At 41.0% G+C, this 19,489-nt stretch overlaps 1 protein-coding gene across 1 annotated transcript; it reads right to left on the minus strand.

The window, feature by feature from the left end:
* Positions 1-237: 237 nt before the first annotated feature.
* LOC139735999 (RING finger protein 145-like) lies at positions 238-17,330 on the minus strand. The gene is made up of 2 exons (XM_071646748.1): positions 17,042-17,330; positions 238-3,787 (listed from the first exon to the last, which is right to left on the minus strand). Exons 1-2 carry the CDS (start codon positions 17,241-17,243, stop codon positions 1,917-1,919), a joined length of 2,073 nt encoding a protein of 690 aa, XP_071502849.1. The 5' UTR covers positions 17,244-17,330; the 3' UTR covers positions 238-1,916.
* Positions 17,331-19,489: the final 2,159 nt, after the last annotated feature.

Raw genomic sequence — 19,489 nt, forward strand, 5'->3', positions numbered from 1 at the left:
ATATATCAGTAAGAAGTCCTCACTGAAAAAAAATGGCACACACACTTGTGCTGTTGGGTTGAGTTGTTGGTTTTTTTCTTTTCGATAATAGCAATCTCTACACGAGAACCCTGTGTAGAATGCTTCTGTTTTTGTTTGGTTGCTTGTTTTTTTGCTTGCATGCATGCTGAAGAGCATAGCAAAATCAATTACAAAGCTACACTCTCCACCTTTCACATTTAAAGCAGTAGAGGATGCTTAAATTCTACTGGGCCGAATTGTATAAGCACATGAATGTGGAGCTTAATGATTTTTCTATGACACAGGAAATCAAAGAATCCTGTTGGGAAAATACGGCACACACAGTTTTGAATAACAGTTGTCATGAATATGCATTTGTGCAAAGTGGGTGTGGCCTGTTCGGCCCATGTTGGAGATTGTTGGAGAAGAGGATGTATCAAGACGGGGGACAATGGCGCTCGAGGCAAGGGGAAGAATAAAGTTTTGTTGCTACTCAAGTCTGGTATGGTGGTTGTGATTTGTTTGTTGTCACAGATGTGTGACATGTTGTTGTGCCACCAATATTTTCCTCCCTTCTGTAATACAGTGCACAAACAAGCTCATAGACCTCGTTTACAGTGAGTGAAAAGGCCGGGCTCGGCCCGGGCCGAGCTGGCCTTCCTTTCATTGTAAACGCACAAAAGGCCAAATGCTGTACCAAAATCAGCCGCACATTTGGCCAAGCTCTGGAGGTAGTCTCGGCCCTGGCTCAGCCTGGCCTTTTCTGACTGTAAACGCAAACTGGGCCAAATGCCGTACCAAATTGCGACCGTCGCACTCCCAGTAATAATCATTTGTTTACAAGCAGAGTACCACTATGACAAAATATTGAAAGGTTTGAATTAAAAGCCCAGGCCGAGCCCTCCACTGTAAACAGGTCTACAGAATTGCGGGGCCGAGTACCACAATCGAGGCCGGGCTCAGCCCGGGCTCAGCCCAGGCTCGGCCCAGCCCTGCACTGTAAACAGTGTCTAAGACATAATCCAAAAATGAATCTTTGACACTGTTTTGTAAGTGCCAAAACGCATTGGCATGAGCTCACTAATAAGTCGTTGATTTTTTGGTCTGAATGCAAGTGAGATCCTATGCCAATGCTAGTTCGGCTACATTAAAAACTTTGGGTCAGCATTGGATTTCATTATGTTCTACAATGTACCTATAACCAATGCAGGATACTCTCTGTGGACATTAAGGTAAAAAAATAATAAATACCTGTTTGCTATATCTATTTCAGCAATCTGACCACAAGTGCAAGTTCATACACAAAGACATATTGTATTAATGAATCAAACCAACATGTAGGCCTACCTATACTTCTAGGGCTTTCCATATTTGGCACAAAAGTGCACTCTGTGATTTGTTCCTCAGCCAAGGATCAAAGATCATCTTATATCAGTCATTAATCTTATCATTCCCTCTTTTTGAGATACAAATCAGAGAACAACTTATCAAACGATATTGAAGTTATCTATCACTTTCTCATGATATAAGCCAGACAATGAAAAATTATCTCAATCAGCAATCAGCCTCTATACAAGCTTTCAAATTGAGCAAGAATGGCAAATTCATTGGCAAGTGGGATGTTAGATTTGGCGTAGATGTAGCACAGATCTGCAGATACACATGATCACTCACAAATACTAGACTTGACTAAAGGTGTACTTTGTTTAAAATAATACTTTGGCCCTTTAAGGACATCTACGCATGTTCAGCATATATGATAGATTTACATTTGTCCAATACAGAAACAGAATTGCATTCGTTGTGCCATCACACATTTATACAACAAGTACTTAAAAATACCACACTTTGCATACTTGGAATTTTTAACATCTTCAATAAGAATTTCAGAGATTCAACAAAATCCACTCAACATCCTAGACAGGATTTTCCACGAGGCTGTGAGCATCATCACCATGTTCTGGCATTCCATCATGTACAGTGTTTTGATGCTGTGCTCCTTTTGAGTCCATGTCACAACTGGCAGAAGAAAAGTTCTCAGGGTTTGGAGTGGCTGAATATTTTTGGTTTGAGTCTGGGGGTCTGTCGGAGGAATTAGGACTTATTGCTGACCTGTCTGGACTCTCCCTATTTCTTTGAGGAGATGGTCCAGACGTGGCATCACCGCCACCAGCCTGCTGGGCCTGGTCTGTAGTAGGTCTCTGATCACTGCTTGCGGTTTCCGGCTCAACAATCTTGCTGTGGCACAGGGGGCACTTTTCCTGCACATAGAGCCACTTTCTGAGGCAGACTCCATGAAAGTAGTGCTTGCAAGGAGTGATGCGTGCAGTCTGCATCTCCTCGTAGCAGATGGGACAGAGGTCTTTCCGTGTTGACAGCTCAGCAGGGTCTGCCTCTGGAAGGAGGCTGATTTTCCGGGACGCATTGCGTCTCTTCATGAAGCTGTTCCATCCAGCCTGGGCTCGCTGGTAGACATTGAAGTAGGAGTGGACAACGATGACCATCGCTCCAGTGAGATTGTAGCTGGAGTTCATGGACTCCAATCCTCCGTAGCACAACACAAACAGGGCAAGAATGAACTCAAGGATGTGACACATAGATTGGATGCCATACACGATATCATCCAGTGATTCCCACGGGGTTTGATACCGGTGCTCCCACATGAAAAGAGCGTAGATGAGAACGGAGCCGAAGGTTTGGATGCCTGTCAGGAGACAACTAGAAACAATGATGAGGAGCCATAGCTCCATCTCGAAGATGGTGAACACCATGTAGCTCATGTACAGAGGCACACCCATCAGGGCAAAACACAGGAGCAGGACTTTGACATGTTTACCCACACTGCGGCTATTTGATGCACCAAGAGACAACAAGTAGGTGTTGGTCAGCTCATGGACTGACTGGATGATGGATGATATCACTATGAAGAGGACGATGCTGAGGAGAAGAATCTTTTCAAATCGTTTCAAGTGGAGGAGCCCCGTTTGCATGGCCAAAAGCATCAATGTGATCCCTTCTGTCCATCCCTTGTGCAGGAAATCTCCTTGCTCCCGTTCATTGAACCCTTTCAAGTATATCTTGCAGAAGGTGAGCACAACGTACGCTGTGTATGACACAGCAGAACTGAGCCCCACCAGACTCCAGGGACTGACACAGCAGTCTGCGATGGATGCCAGTAAGATCAACACCCACTTCTCCTGCACTGCCATATAATTCTTGCTGGCAAAATAGGAGTACAGCTGGTACATGAATATGGTCAGCCAAAACACCAGGTAGATTGCGGGAACAAAGAACCTGTTGTACATAGCCAGGATGACACTGATGATGCCGTAGAGCTCGATATACTCCTGAAGGGTCTGCAAACCAATCAGTGCCAACCGGTAGGGCACCAGGATGTTGCGAAGTGTGAAGATTGTTACCATCACCATGCAGATGATTTCCGCGATGGAGTGCATCGTCACGGCAACAGCCACCGAGAGACCACATGCCCTCACGGCCAGAGGAAGGAGGTATGCTGCGAATGCCCAGATGCGCTTCGTCTGGAGGAGCTTGGCGGAGACTGCGCAGATGATGATCTGGAGTGCCACAAAGGTGTAGAGCTGCTGGATGCTGGCAGTGTCATTGTAGACTGACTCATGGGTGGTTGGGTCTGCCTCTGCCTGCAGGGCTAGGTAGTGACTGGATAGGTGGTGAGAACCCAGGATCAAGATGGCAACAATGAGGTGGACATAGAGCTTGAAAAGCATGTGCAGTGGCAGGGCATGGAGGAGAAGAGCTATCAGGTAACCTGCATTTAAAGAACAAGCATGAAATCATAGAATTAATACAATTTGGACATCTACATGTACAATGTACATGGTAATATGTAACATTAAAAAATCAGTGAAGTCCACTGTTTGACACCCTCACCACAGAAGTGTGACAAGCAACAGTGCTTTAGTTTATATGAGTACTACTGGGGTTTGTTAGTAAGGAAATGTTATGATCCTAGGAATAAGCACAACATGGGAAATCCTACCATGCAAGGAGACTAATGTTCTGATTTTCATCCAAAACTATTTGACTGGATCAAAACATTTTCCACGAAGAAAAATGAGCAAACACTGCAAAATAAACTTTGCAAATTTCACAAGAGCCAAGATTAGTGAAATTAAGCACTATATGCATTGAATGCCAGCAGCAATTTGGTAAATTTTATGATCCGTATATTTCTGGTTTTATGGTATTGTTAGCTTGCATTCCATATGCCAATTATTATTGTTATCATTGTTATAATCACCATAAAGATCACTTTCACTCTTATATCATGATAGAGTAGACTTTCATGTGTTCAAAGATAAATGCACATATTTTTTTTTTTCACAACATACATTTATCTGTGGTTCAGCAGTTTTCTTTATTTCTGTGTTTCAAAATTACAGTGAAAAATGAATTACAAAACATTCATATTTTGCTTGTATTTCCAATAAACTGCCCAGCATTACTTTCTTGGAAACTGAGAAGAGGTTATCGGACAAATATTCATATCACGGGCTAAAATGACCTGTCATGGAATTAGAAGATACTTTTGAGAGTAACTGCTATAGATTTATAGACACAAACCAGGCAGAGTGAAATGCAATTTAGCATGCTGCCCTGACACATGTCAAGTTTTAGACAGAGTTGTTGAGAAGAAACTGGCATGGCCTTCTAATTAATTGGATAGTAACAAGAGTACTTGTACCTTTGCTGGTAGCAGGTTTGCTTAATACTGATTTTGGTTGACACAAGAGGATTCTTTACATGTATCTGGTTGCACTGATTAATCAGCACAAGGATTTGACACCCTCTGTCAACATGGCACAAGTCGTCCTTGCCTTGAGCATGTGACAATGAATGCACCAAGGAAAACAGTGGATTACAATCACAGGCACGACAAGGCCATTTCAACTGCCAGTGAATATCATGACATTAGAAAAACAACTATGAACTATTCCTACTGCTAGTGATGTGTCACAACATTAAAATTATGATAGGTACAATGTACTTGGCTCACAGTTGGCAACTGTACATGTACCAACTGATGTCAAATTTCAAACATCGCAAGACAAATCACTGACTTGACTGATTTTTCTAACAGTGTGAGTGAAGATTGCAAGACATTTTGTGAAAACGGTGCTTACCACAGAAATATAGCAATATTGATCACATGATCTACATCTCTATACACCACAAGCACATGCTAAATGTGTCGCTATCAAAATGTACCAGTTGGTAAAGCTTCAATTATGTATGGCTCAAGCTGCAGCTGAGAGCTTTAACTAGTTCATTGTGCATGCATGCATTGTAAAAATCACCTCACAATATTTCTAAACTGTTTCATTGCAGTGTGAATGGAATGCTCAAACATATTTTACGTCTGTATGTCGCAATACATGTATTTGCCAGTAATAAAGAGCCTAGTGAGTACAACTGCTTGATTGGACAAATTTGTAATTGAAACCCTTCCCTTGGGTGGTCCACACTGAATTCATACAGTACCAGGCAAATTAACATTAAATATGCTCTAGGTGAAAATACATCACGTAGACCTAGATCATGGAGAGAATGCTTCATTGCCATGCACTTTGGTTATGTCCCAATTGTAAGGTGTAACACAGGACATCCATGGAATAGGCTCTATGCACAGTATGATGTCATTTGTTCTACTACATTGTAAAAGGAGGCTGGGTTACAAGTAAACATCCGAAAGCCTTGAGCAGAGAAACAAGATCTCATGAGCACTTCAGATTGTCTTCTTAGGTGTCAGTAATATCCACATCAAAGTTTTTGCACATATGTATGGCAGCTTGTCATGTAGTATAGGTGTAGATGGAAATACTATCCAGAGTTCCACACATGTATAAACTGTATGGTCTTAGTGCACCCAGACATTGAAGATATGATGTATTCAAATGTGCTGCACCAGAAGTGTTCTGGTGCTTCTTGTTTTGCTGCAGAAAAGATGCACACAGGGCCACCACTGTAGCTGTTGGCACATTTTAAATACAAATAGCCCAAGAATGAAGCAGCCTCACTTAATTCTAGGCAGATACTGGTACTATACATGTACATAGTTCACAGTCAGCATGCCCCTAAAATTGGCTCTGCATGGTCTGGGATAAAGCAGATAGTAAACAATTAAACTCAAACACATACATGTACATACTGTTTGAATTACACAGAAAGATTTACAAATCAAAAATCTTCTGACTAAATTCCACTATTTACAATTTAAATTCTCTATGTAACCTTTTTATCTTATGATAATCTACTAGATACTGTAAAAGTGGATATTTTTGCGCGACTAATTTTTCGCGCTTAGCCGGGTAAGAAGAGTTTCACGTGTTTTTAATTCCGCGGAATCAAGACAGCAACTAATGGAACATATGGCACGCAAAAATATTTGCGTGCTTTTATCTTCGCACTAGCTTCTGGTTGCGCGAAATGCGCGAAAATTTCAACGCCGCCAAAATTTCCACTTTTACAGTTTTAATCTCTTCACTATATTGCGTCTACAGCAAAAACATTGTTTACAATTGAAATTCTGTATGTGTGCAACTAAGGTGTGACAATGCAAACGGCTGATTCTAATCATTTACCATGAAGAGCAACTCACATGAAGATCTTTAGAGCAATTATTCTGCTGTTGTGATTACAAAGTATCTCTGATTGCTTACAAAATGTAGCACTCTTTTGCTCCATATGCACAAATGAATGGAAATTACCTAATGGTTATTTTTCTTGACAGTTTAACCTGTTGAGGATGAGTCCCAAGTATCAGAGACTCCAACTCTCCCGTTTTCGACGGGAGATCTCCCGCCGAAAACCCATTTTTGCAAAATCTCCCGTTCTCCCGCTTGAGATTTAATTTCTCCCGCCTTGGCTCTGTGTCTCCCGTTGGAAAGGATTTCTTACTTATTGCTATTGTATGTTGAAAAAATAAGCCTTAGATAGCACCAGAGAGCATCAAGAACCCTAGGAACTTGGCGCTTCGCACACATCAACTTCGAGTCTCCCGTTTGCTAGGGGTTTCAGGCGGGAGAATCTCCAGATGAGAAGGTGCTTTGGGTTGGAGTCTCTGAAGTATACTTGGGCAGGTGTCCACGGGAAAAGAGTGTTGTACTGTAGCAAAATCAGTCCGTCCTCAATGGGTTAATCATGATTCTGATGCATTTTTTTAATCAGAGTAATGGGCATATTTCTTTCTCTCAATGACAGTGAAATAACCAGCATTTTGAGGTATCATTAGCCATTAGAGGAGATTCCCAACGCTCTTGAAAGTCATACCCATGATGGAGAATATTGTTTTCCCCTTATAAGTTCACACTCCATTACGGACCAGTAACATGATACTATAAGCAGCTGCCTGAGGATGCCAAACCCAGTAACCCCATTCTTGTGCTGTCATATGACACTCACCAGATACATTCGCCATGGCTACCATACTAATACCTAACAAGCAAATGATCCTTCCACAAAAGATTCTTCCACAATGTGTTCATTTCATGTTTTTGTTTTGTTCTTTCCATTTGTTTAGCTATGGCTAGCTATTCTTCCTGCACACATGATGGGCACCCTTTGAAATCTTCATCCCTTATGACTCTTTGCAAGGTTGAAACCCCAAGCCTGCTAGCCGTTTGGGTATTTGCACGATGGTTTCAGTAAATGGCAATGGATATAAAAATGTCACAAAAAGAAAAAAAAAAAATGATCAAGATGATTTAGTTGTGAAAAATGAAATCCATTCTGCATATTTCACATCTCTTTTCCTGGACTATCTGGGCTTTCTCTTTGTTCAACAACAGCATAATACATTAATTATATATCAATATCAAATGATGTATACCATATCAGGGCCATAAAGGGCATGTTGCACTGAAGAAATCATATTTCAAGCCCATATCATTTAATATCTGTTCAGTACCCTGAACATATGTGTTTGACAGAAAATGTAGGCAAGTATCTGCCAAAAAATATCTCCTTGTGAGTTTTTTACAGTTTGTTCGTTTAATTGATTTGGGGGGAAAGGAGTTGGGTATAGTTCATTGTAACTTTTTTTTTCATTATTGAGGGAGGGTTTTGGTATAGCTCTTGGTACTTCAATGTTATATTGCACAAAAACACTGTCCACAGGCAAAACATAATGGAGGGAGGGAATGCCCATAGCAAGATTGTGGATTTTGTCACATTTGTCTTCATGAACAATCATAGACATACAGTGTACTATGGTAAATTTCCTAGATCATGAATCAAATACAGGTATGTCAACATGACATTTGCTCGCCAATCATACTTGAAGCAATAAGCCTCACCTGTCACGGTGATCGTACCACTATTTAACGCTGCAACAGAACTTAAATACACGCTGTCTGTGAAACCTGGAAAGATTACCCTTTTTTTTATTGAAAATGCGGTAATTCCAGTCATACTGATGCAATGAATGTCTTTCTCACACCATCAGGATGGGTTCATGTGGGTGCAAAGTATCGGCGAATAGATTTAATCCATCTTTCCTCCAGGGAAATTAGATAGCAAGGCTTGACTTTTGACAAGAACATGATGCCTAGAACTTGCGTGTCTAGTCACACGCCATTAGCACGCCGCCACACTCGTTCATCTCTTCTTGGATCCCTGGAAAATGCTCTGATGCATGGAGCTTCACAGGGAGGCATTCCCAATCCTCCACCAACCCCCCCCCCCCCCCAACACACACATCCTGAAGATGCCTCTTCTATATCTTTAGCAGAAAGTTCTCATCCAGGTGATGCATCACACTTTCACTTTCCTGCTGCATTACATGTTTTCCACATTGTGCATTGCACACACATGAAGAGGCAGGAGCTCCTATCAAAGTATTAATCCCCAGCATGTATCACATCCGTCTTTCACAGAAGGTGCATGAAAAAACACCAACAACACCACCACCCACACCGCCTCGCTGTTTGCAGTCAACACAGAGCTACGTCTAAAGTGCACCTCTCGTTTCCGCTCCGCGAATGAGATCAGGGAAGCGTTACCCCCGGTGTGTGTCGCAGTCGCTTCTGTACCAGGCTGTCGGATTATTGTCAATTTTGTGTCTAATGCCAGGATCCCATGTGCGCTGTAGGCAAGGCATCTTGGGTACCTACATTGCTTGTCTATAAAGTATAATGGCAAAACAGTTCTGATGCAATATCCCACTGGATATCTGCAGATATCAGCAGCATTTGAGATCATAGCAAGTAGAGGTCCAGGTCCCTGCTTATAAATGATGAATACATTTGTCCTTCAATGCCGACTTGTGTATTCTCCCCCCCCCCCCCCCCCCGTCTTCAGCTTTGCTTTTCTCAAATCATTTTATCATAAAATTTGCTTGTTTGCTATATCTGTCATACAATACAATTGCAAAATTAGAAAGGAACTGATCCCCACTATGTACCAGGAAGGCTTAATTTGAATAACTGACAAAATTTAGATTGACACCATACAGGCTATTTGAATTTCAAAACCGTTAATATTTTGACCTAATTCATCTTTGTTTAGAAGGCAACATATTTTTCTGTTTAATGAAGTAATTCAAAAAATCTTTTCCAGGTTTGAATGCATACATCTTCACTTTCAGAGAAAGCCATTCTGATCAGGGGAGTGACACAACTACGACAGATCTGTGGGAATTTGTGCATAATTTGATGTAAGCCACTGAATGTCACAAAATAACCTTCAATCATGACAACCAATTTTTGGTTCTGCACATGTAAATGAATATACATTACAGTTTGTATCTCCAGTAACATTTTTCATACTTTTCAAGCCAAAAGACTTACAATGTAGAACCCAGTACAAGTTAATAAAATTCATTATGAAGAGCTCTGCATTGTTTACAATGGAAGGTAGGCTGAACCACTGACAAATGAAATGAAATTTCTGCCTGCAGAATGTTCAATTAAATTAGTGACATACCATGTATGAATGCTATAGTGTATTATAAGCCTGCTCACACATGCACCAACAATTTTAAAACTGTTTTGTTTTGTTTTGTTTTTTAAGATTGATTTTTGCAACAGAAGGCAAAAATCCAATATAATATTTCTGTATGGACACTAAAAATCACAGACTACACTGTACCATGACCCAAATCATGATGTAAAAAGTAGTCCAATCTTTTTTTTTTTTTTTTTTTAAGTCCTTACAACCATGTGCCTCATACAGTGCGTGTGAACGGCATGCAAACAAATAAATAAATGAATAAAGAATGAAATGAAATATTTATATCAAATGCTAAAATGCTACACGGCATCACATTTTTAATCCCATTATGCAAACACCTCTTCATGCACTAGGTCCAGGGTGAGGGTGCCTTGGGTCATGCTTTGGCTATTGTGAAGGCATACGCATCTCTGATTGCTTTGCTTGCAAGTGTAATACAATCAATTTTTGCATTACGATCAAAAAACCAATAACTCTTGTGTGTGAATGGACCTCCTGGGAAGCCTCCACAAGTTTACCAAGTACCATCAGTCAAGGGAACAGTCTCACTTTTTCTTCACAGTCCTAGTGAGACTCCTTGTCAAATATCAAGTATCATATCAATGGGTATTGAATTTCATTCTTTTACTTTCATTCACATCATTATGCATTTAAAACAGGCAAAGTTCACTGAAATTGGCCAGCACATAAAAATCAATGGCATACAAAAGATTCACTTAATTTACAGCATCCAAGGTGCTACATAAGCACTTGCCTGATTGTCCAGGGCAAGTGAATGTTTCTGATTAGTTACAAAAAAAAAATGCTTGCCCTAATTGGGCAAGCAAAAAAGTTTTGAAGCCAACTTTTCCTCCCTTCACACCCATGAAGTCAACCATAGAAAGGCCCACAGTTAATGACTGTTAAGTGATGCAAAACACTTTAATTTCATATCATTTCCAACAACTACTAGTATATAAAGTGAAGAAGCCCCAATGCAATGCAATATCAACACTTGATTGAACAAGTTTCTATACTCCAATGTGTCCCAAGCACCCAAGGTGAGGTCATGACAATAATAAACCCGTAATCTGCAAATAAAGTACAGGTATAAATTTTGTATCAGTCTATGTAATTTTCTATTTTGCACTTGCGGAAAACAAAAAGGATGGCATGTGTGCATTCCCTATTAATGATTCAACAACTAAAGAGGCTCTACAATACTACCATTACAGAGAACCTCTAAAGGCCTATGACATGTAACAGTGATTTGACCAAAACCTACATGAATTATTCCACTTGTGCCTAGCCCAGAACTGGCCAGCAGTTATGAATAATTCACAACAGTTATTGAAGGACAAAAAAAAAAAAAAAAGATGCCGGCATTTAATGAAATATACATGTACTGTACATGATACGTTTTACTTGTGTCCGGCTGAGCCTTTAGAAGAAGAAGAAGAAGAAAGAAAGAAAAGAGAAAAAAAAAAGAAGAAAAAAGAAACAGACAAAATAAATGGGCATGCACAGCCCTAAGTTTGAATCAATTAGAATTTTTTCTACAAATTCTATGCACTGTAATACCAACAACAATCAACAAATAACTTCTGCCATTAATGATATTTGAGAGAATTGAGGAATTATGGCTGAAATGCTTGGGAAAATGAAATGTTATCAGAAACTGACTTTGTGAGTGCCCATGGCAATGGAGAATTAATGAGAGAGCAAAATTGAAAATTGCAGACTGAAGACCAGCTGTATTACATTTTCTAATTTGCCTTGCTGGCTTGCATGTCAGTTACAGTGTACATGTACTGTACATGTAGGCCTAGTCTGTTACAACCTCTGCATTTATACATGTACAGGTAGTTGGGTGTATACCGACCATGCTGATCTTCACCATGTCTTGCTTGAGATATAAAAATGTGTATGTATGATCAGTCAATTGCCTGATTACACATCAATGACATTACTTCAAAACAGTACCTTTGAAACAATCAGACATAAATGAACAATATTCACAGCGCTTAAAAAAACAACAACATCTGGAATCACATCTAACCATTTGTTGACAATTACACTGCTGTGGGTTTGGCATTATTTTATAATTTAACAGGTGAACACGTTTGTAAAGCACGAGTGTGTAAAGGTTCTCTTGAGAGATTGGCAGAAAAAGTCTCTAGCTCTCAAGAATACAACGTACTAAAATATTGCAATATTATGGGTCTTACAGGAAGACTAATCTACAAAACTAAACATATTGCATTCATTTTACATCTATAGACTGATTGGGCGGTTTGATATTTCCTCAGGACATGTTTTTAGTTTCAATTGGGTACCACACACTGACATGAACACAAATCATCTGGTGTGGTATGACCACACTTAGTGATAGAAAGCAATCACCGTATTCTCTGGCGATAAGGCTGCACCTCCGCATAGGCTGTACCCCAACTTTGGTGACCCAAAAAAAAAAAAAAAAAAATGCATAAGGATTTCATTCTTTACAAAACTTTAACCCTTTTCTCTGAATTTTGACAACAAACTTCGTATGTATTTCTACCTGGTTGGCATGTTTCCTATCAAATTCTTTCTCTCTTTTTTTTTTTTTGTGTGTGTGTGCGTATGTGTATGTGTTATGAAAGTTTCGGCGGTATGAACACTGAATAATGGAAACTCCATGTCCCATAATGTGAAGGAAAACTGAGTGTGTGTGCGCAATGTTTATGTATAAAATTAGAGAATAAAACTCGTATGAAAAAGAGCTTTCGAGTACTCACACAACCTGATGTACAATAGCGAAGCAATTGTGCTGCATGAGATAGAGCTATGATTATGATCATTGTGTGATTGATGTTATGATGCGTGCTAGACAGGTTATTGCATACAATGCAGTGGCCAGGACGGCTCTGTACAGCAGCTTGTTCGTGCTGCACTTATTGTACCCCCTGTTCGGACGCAAGCCAGTTAATACCAAAACTCGATAAGGAAACGACGTATAAAGAATCATCGTATAGCCGACAGACCGTTCAGATGCTAATCTCGACCGTTCTGGAAAACGTTGTATAGATGTGCGGTTTCCCACTGCGCATGCTGTTATGGTCATGAGTGACAGCTATGGGGTCACCTTTCGTGAGGCTCCCATTAAGCCCCGCCCAGTTATACTATTCTATGTTTGCCATACGTTCAGGCGCACAATGGACATGATGAAATGCTGATTCGTTATCAAGTTCTAGTTCAAAACGATGCTCTGACCATCGTTTCGTTATACGTCGTTTCGTTAGTCATCGTTCAGACATATAAATTCATCATTCTACATAGCCATACTGTTCTACCTTACAAATTTTGCGTCTGAACACCCTGTTAATCTCCCAAAAATTGGCATGGAAAACAACAGCGGTTAGGAGGTGATGACAACAAAACAAGTTGTCATTTGATTGCAGAACATGGCTTTGTCTAAAGATTGACTGATTCATTGCATGATATCGAGTTGCTCATTGACACATTGCATTGTCCCTTACGTGATTATGTGTGTTGGTTCAGCAGTTTATTCGTTCAGTTGAACAGGCCAATTTGGTTGTACTGGCGTATATGCGAGGCTTCCTTAATCGCTTATCGCCGGGGAATACAGCAATTTTGATTTGCAAGGGATTGGTTATGAGCAAAAGCATGAATTGGGTGAGCAGAGAGACGAGGATGCTTGGAACAATACCTCTCTCTCTCTTTGTCAGTGGCAACCTGATTTACTACACAATGCCCATGCCTAGCAGTTTGAGACTCTTGCGTCTAAAAGAGTAGTGTGTCACAGCTTACACAATAGACTTCATATTTGAGTGGAAACATTGTTCTTTCACATTTATAATTTTGTATAAGTTGAGAATTGGAATGTATACATATGCTGTTTTTTGACGATCAAATCTATTATCTTTTTTAAAATTCATTCTTATCATCTAAAGGCAGGTGATATGGTATTCAGCATTCACAGTTACTAAATCCTTGCCAGGAGTATCTTTTCTTTCTTTCTCTTTTTTAGCATGGGCACCTGCCTCCTGTTTTAACAGAGCGTTTCAAACTAGACTTACCATGACAGCATCAGGGCAATTTTGCTTCACCCTGCCTGTTAAACATTCCTGCCCAAAATGTGGCTTGGACGTTGTTGCTGTAACATTTGCCAAATTCTATCCGAGCCAGCTAGGGTAATTACCCCAACATTATTCCTACATTACCCCAACAACCTTTCTGTGAGAGCGTTCTCGCGGTAACATTCCTTTGATACACTCTTGAAACGTACATGTGCAATAGTCCAAACAGAATGGCACACCGCTCACCAATCACGTGCATGGACTGTAACCACACCCCCTTCGAACATGAACATGTAGGTTTTCATGGAAACCTGCCTAGGGTTTTCAGTGTGTGTCTGTTAAAACGGTACCCCGCCCTCACTCTCTCCTGCGGTTTTATTACCAAGGGTAAGGAATTTTGTTCTCCGGATGTTGTCTCAACGTTGTCAGGGTAGAGTCGGTTAAAACAGGGCTTAATTGTACTGTGACAAAGGTGAGGGAAGGATACACCACTTTACTTGTACAAATTGTAAGTGTACAGAGTAATTTTTATTCATGTAATTTGTGTATTCATCCATGCATTAACATTCTTGTATAGATATATTAACATCTGTGGTGTAATTTGTGCAAAAGTGCATTGTGAGCCATTATATCTCTTTAACTTAGCTAGTACCATAAAGGGCTCTGTGAAACTGGCACTGTTGACACATTAGGAGCACACGTTTGCATATTTTCCCATGTGATACTGGTGAAAGTGGGATAAAAACAATACACTTCTTTTATGTATCTAACACAAGTTACATTTTATAGATATGACATAGATCTCTTTATACAAAAGTTGGGATTTGTAAATTTTGTGATTAAGTTGGAATTGAAGATCAAAAGAAATTCCTCAGGCAAAGTAAAGTGATTTTGGAAACACATTTAAGAAAGCAATTCTTGAATCTTTTAATCGATATTGACCCACTTCCCCACTTTTTAGGTATTGTTGGCAATTGTGTACTACATGTAGGTTTTCAAGAATAACTGATAGAGCAATCAAAGCCAATGCTGCTCAAGATAAATAGACAGCCAGGTTTGTTTAGACATGACCCTCTTTCAATAACTTTTTCCTCATCCTCACCGATAACATCATTACCTGTACACAGTCGTGTACAGGTGTACAGGTGCAAACTTAAACGCTGGAATTTCTCTTTTTTTTCTGGCTTTGTGACCTTAATCTGGTGAACATCTCTGTGTAAGGGAATGAAGAACACTCGCTGAGACCTGCACATAAGGCTGGTTTGCTGTGGAAATGAAACAGAAAAGGAAGGAAATGGAGAGAAAATCCGATGACGGAGAGAATCCATCCTCTGAAAATCGACATAGCGAGAGACTGTCAGCCCGGCACGGGGACGCTCCTGGCCGAATAAGCACTGAGAACAGCAATGGTTCTTCCCTCAACGCAGCTGGTCAACCCACCATCAAGGCGAACAATGATAGCAGCAAAGCCAAATTCTTTGCCTAGGAAGTAAGATCTTCTTCAAGACGTGCAGAATGGATTTAACATTTGTGAAAAGGGTGAAAAAATGCAAGGAGAAAAGATGATGAGAGTTCATTTAATTTGAAACCATATAAAGAAAATACAGTTGTTTAGAATGTAAGAAAAAAATTGGCTATTTTCATCATAGTAAATTCACATCACACTGCATGTTTACAAATGTATGCATGGCAAATTGTATGCAGCCAGCCACAGTAGTCACTCGCTTGTGGCTGTATCCAGCGACCCAGGCCATGGCTACAACCACATGCGTGTGGTCATATGTGACATGTACACTGCCTTTGAAAAATGAGAGAAAGTTAAAGGTGGCAGCTCGACACTGGCAACATGACTGTCCGGTGGCAACCCGACGAGAATACTGGTGAATGGTGAATTCTATGTCTGTATTGTATACATGTGCATGGGAGCTGAACTGAGAGCCCGAGGGCACAGACGCACTAGACAGAAAGATCCGTCTGTCCAGAGTCGTCTTTTATTTTTCCGATGTTATCGCTCTCCTCCGGAGACAGACAGAAGCTTACCATATACCTCGCTGTATTGAAGCTCTTAACCACTGTCTCTATGGAAAATTGGGTGAGGTACCTCACCCTTCTCGGTTGCGTCTAATTCACAGCCCTAGATCGGTAAATTTAAACTTGCATAGCAAAATCAACATTTCAAGATAGCATTGCACTTTCCACATCAATGAATCATCCAACACTTTGGAAGAATTTTCATGACAAAAGACACAACTACCAGCCCGTCAATACGATCGTAACAGCTCTTCAATGTATGAATCGCTTAGCCACTCACATGCAAGGTAGATTTCTGCGTGTTTTTTATTAAAACAGTACCTCACATGTGATTGGCTAACGGATTAAAAAAGGCGACTTACTGCTAGTGAACGGCGATGTTACGATATGGATACAAATTTCTGCGATCTACCCTGGTTACTGTGATTATTTCAATTGCACAATGTGAGAAAGTTACCCCAAATATTACTGCATAATGTGGCATGTCATGTCAAACTTGTTTGAATGTAAATTGGGTGGAGAAATTGGGTTTATTGTAACGTTTGGTCTGTGCGCGACCGCTGGCAGAGCATCAATACAGAAGCTAGTATTACAGCCTTTGGTCTGTCTACACAATGTAGGAGGGGATCCGTGAAGCCAGACGCAGTGCAGTCTCTGTGGAACATATTCCCGACGACCAGATACAGACCGATCTTTTGGTCAACAGACGCACCGGCACGGGGATCTGATGCAGGTGTATGGGCAGGTGCAAGCTGCACGCTGGCAACTCGACAGTATGACTTTCGTCAGGCCGCCAGACTGTAACTTCTTTTAAGGAAGAGAAAGGTGAGAATTGTAATTTTCACATGACAAAATCAATCAAAAAAGATGAATTATCACACAAATATCAGTTCTACCTGTTATCTAATCATTATAAAAAGTGGTAGACTCATCAAATTGACATTAGAAATACAGTATCTACATACCCACATACTCGGCACCCAGGGTGAGTTTTTCGGGGGCGACTCCCAGCTTCTCCACCACCTCATTGTTGATGACCTCACTCTCTGAAATCAGTTTTTGGGCCCGAGAATGGTAGAGCGACTCGAGGATAAAGACGCTCGGAAGACGGAGCACAACATTAGAAAAACGAAGCAATTGTGGTCTTCGCAGGATAGGGAAATCCATGATGTATTGTCAAATGTGTCATGTGTGTAGTGGGGTTCCTAGATGACAAAACGGTCCTGTAACACACCGCACTCTGTTCATCTGAATATTCTGTCTTTCTGATATCCTAGCCTACACTCTCCTAGCCAGTCCTAATGTTAGGTTACAGTTGTAGCGTTAGCACAGTATTGCTAGGTCGGAGTGGCGACTCGCAAAATGTGAAATCTACGCCATCAAAACTGACAGCATGCTGCTATCACGACAAGATTAAAGAATCCGCAGTCATTTCGATCAATCTTACTGAGACTTGATGATGTGCAGAACAGACACGGCCCGGTCGTCACAACCGAGGCCGAGACACAAGCGCTGATGAACTAACCCAACCGTTTGAGTTTGGCAGTTCGCAGGAAAGACCCGGCCCTGCCTGCCCCTAGTTACTGTCTGCGTCTGGCCCTTACGCTATACGGCATACACTCTATTTTAAACCACTGGCACTGTCACTGACGCGATGATGGCAACATTATGAGAATGAAAATACGATAGAAGGATCTGCAAGATACATGATCAAACACCCACCGGGCGTGGAATCACCATGACCGAGAGCTTTTGTTTTCCTTGTTAGAGATCCGTACCTTTGATACCATCGTCGTCGTCGCCGTCATTCACCTCCCACCCACTTGCATTTGATGCTGCGATCGTACGTACGTGCGCATGGTCTACGTGCAAGTTTCGTAGGTCCCCTTGATCGAACGTGCACTCGACTCGGCTGTGCGGTAACCAATTCCCCACACAAGTCTAGTCGAGGATACCACTAACGATCATTTACTGTATGGGACACAGGCTAGGCACACACAGAACGCTCAGGAAGTCTTGATGTCCGAGACCGTTCGTCGTCTGCATCGATGTTTATGTCCGCTTTGCTCCGCTGCTCTTCGCTTTCTCACCAGCGAATACAGTACAAATTGTATGTATTGTACAGTGTGTAAAATAAGGTCTTTGGATGCTTTCACAATCTATACAGCATCAGCGCAGCGCGCGAGCGAGCTGCGAGCATGCACCACAGAACTCTTACACATAGAAGAATCACTCGCCACCCGTTTTGTCGCCGTCGCTCGACTCATTGTCACGTGACGTCCGCCATTTTGCTTAGCGGAACTTTTTTGCGTGCAAATCCCAGCAGACGCCATCCACGACAGTGACTGCATGTTGCACCGTGTTTTTCTGACGTTCCGAGACCCTGAGCGAGGCATTAAAATGCCGTATTGTGCGGCTGTAAACTGCACAAATCACTTGACAAAAGGATTTGAAAACAGGTAAGTTTGACACCAAGCCATGATGAGAATAACAAGTAATTAATTCCCCAAGTAACGTTACAATTAGGCGGATCGGTCGTATGTTGGCTTTCTTGTGAGCGCAGTAGCAAAGGTAGTCCCAGACACTGGATTTTGTGTTTGCCGTCGACATATCTGTTTACCACCAACTACCCAAATATGCAAAATAAAAAAGATCAAGTAGGCCTAATTTAGGCCCTGGGGCTATACACTCTGTACGTTGTGTGTTGGGGCAAGCAGCTTTGTACATGAAAAAAAGTACTATCTATTTATGTAAATTTGAGCTTAGGTGTAAACTTTACACGTAGATTTATTCTTGTCTAGCTATCAGGATGCTATAGAGTCACAGTACTAGTGGTGGGTCAGTGTCAGTGACAACACTACAGTCGTTTAGATACTAGATTGTCTAGACTGACTGTGTACTCTAGTATTATCAGGAGCTTTCCATGGACCATGTCCATGCATGCAATCATCATCATGCTTGCCATAGTTGTATTGTAGGTACACATGTTTTATGATTATGAATATGAGGTCTATACAAATCTGATATGGTAATAATTTTCACATGTATCATATGTTCTCTGTGTGTTAAAAATCCTAGATTTCCAAGAAGGGGTGTTGCTCTTCGCCAAAGATGGATTGTGAACATGAGAAGAGACCACTGGATTCCCAAACCATACTCTTGTGTTCTCACCACTTTGAAGAGAAGTACTTCGATCGCACCGGCCAGATAACAAGGCTGCGGGCAGATGCTGTACCGTACCAACTTTATTCACCTTTCCACAACATCTCATGAGGGTACATGCAGAAGAACAAATTTTAATTTTGCATGTTAGGTGTTTGAAATTTGAGTTTTAGTTTTGAAATCCGTCCGACCAGGAGCAGACATATACCCTTCTGTGTATGTCTGCTTCAGAAATGGATTTTAATCTACCA

The sequence above is a fragment of the Diadema antillarum genome, unplaced genomic scaffold (assembly GCF_040938485.1).
Source record: "Diadema antillarum isolate AM-2024a unplaced genomic scaffold, OU_Dant_1.0 seq00000618_RagTag, whole genome shotgun sequence".
NCBI lineage: Eukaryota > Metazoa > Echinodermata > Echinoidea > Diadematoida > Diadematidae > Diadema > Diadema antillarum.

Bases quoted from the DNA above. Each gene is read 5' to 3' on its own strand.
- LOC139735999 (XM_071646748.1), bottom strand. From the start codon at position 17,243: ATGGATTTCCCTATCCTGCGAAGACCACAATTGCTTCGTTTTTCTAAT. The intron at 3,788-17,041 runs GTATGTAGATAC...CTTTAAATGCAG, and splicing joins CCTGGGTGCCGAGTATGTGG to GTTACCTGATAGCTCTTCTC.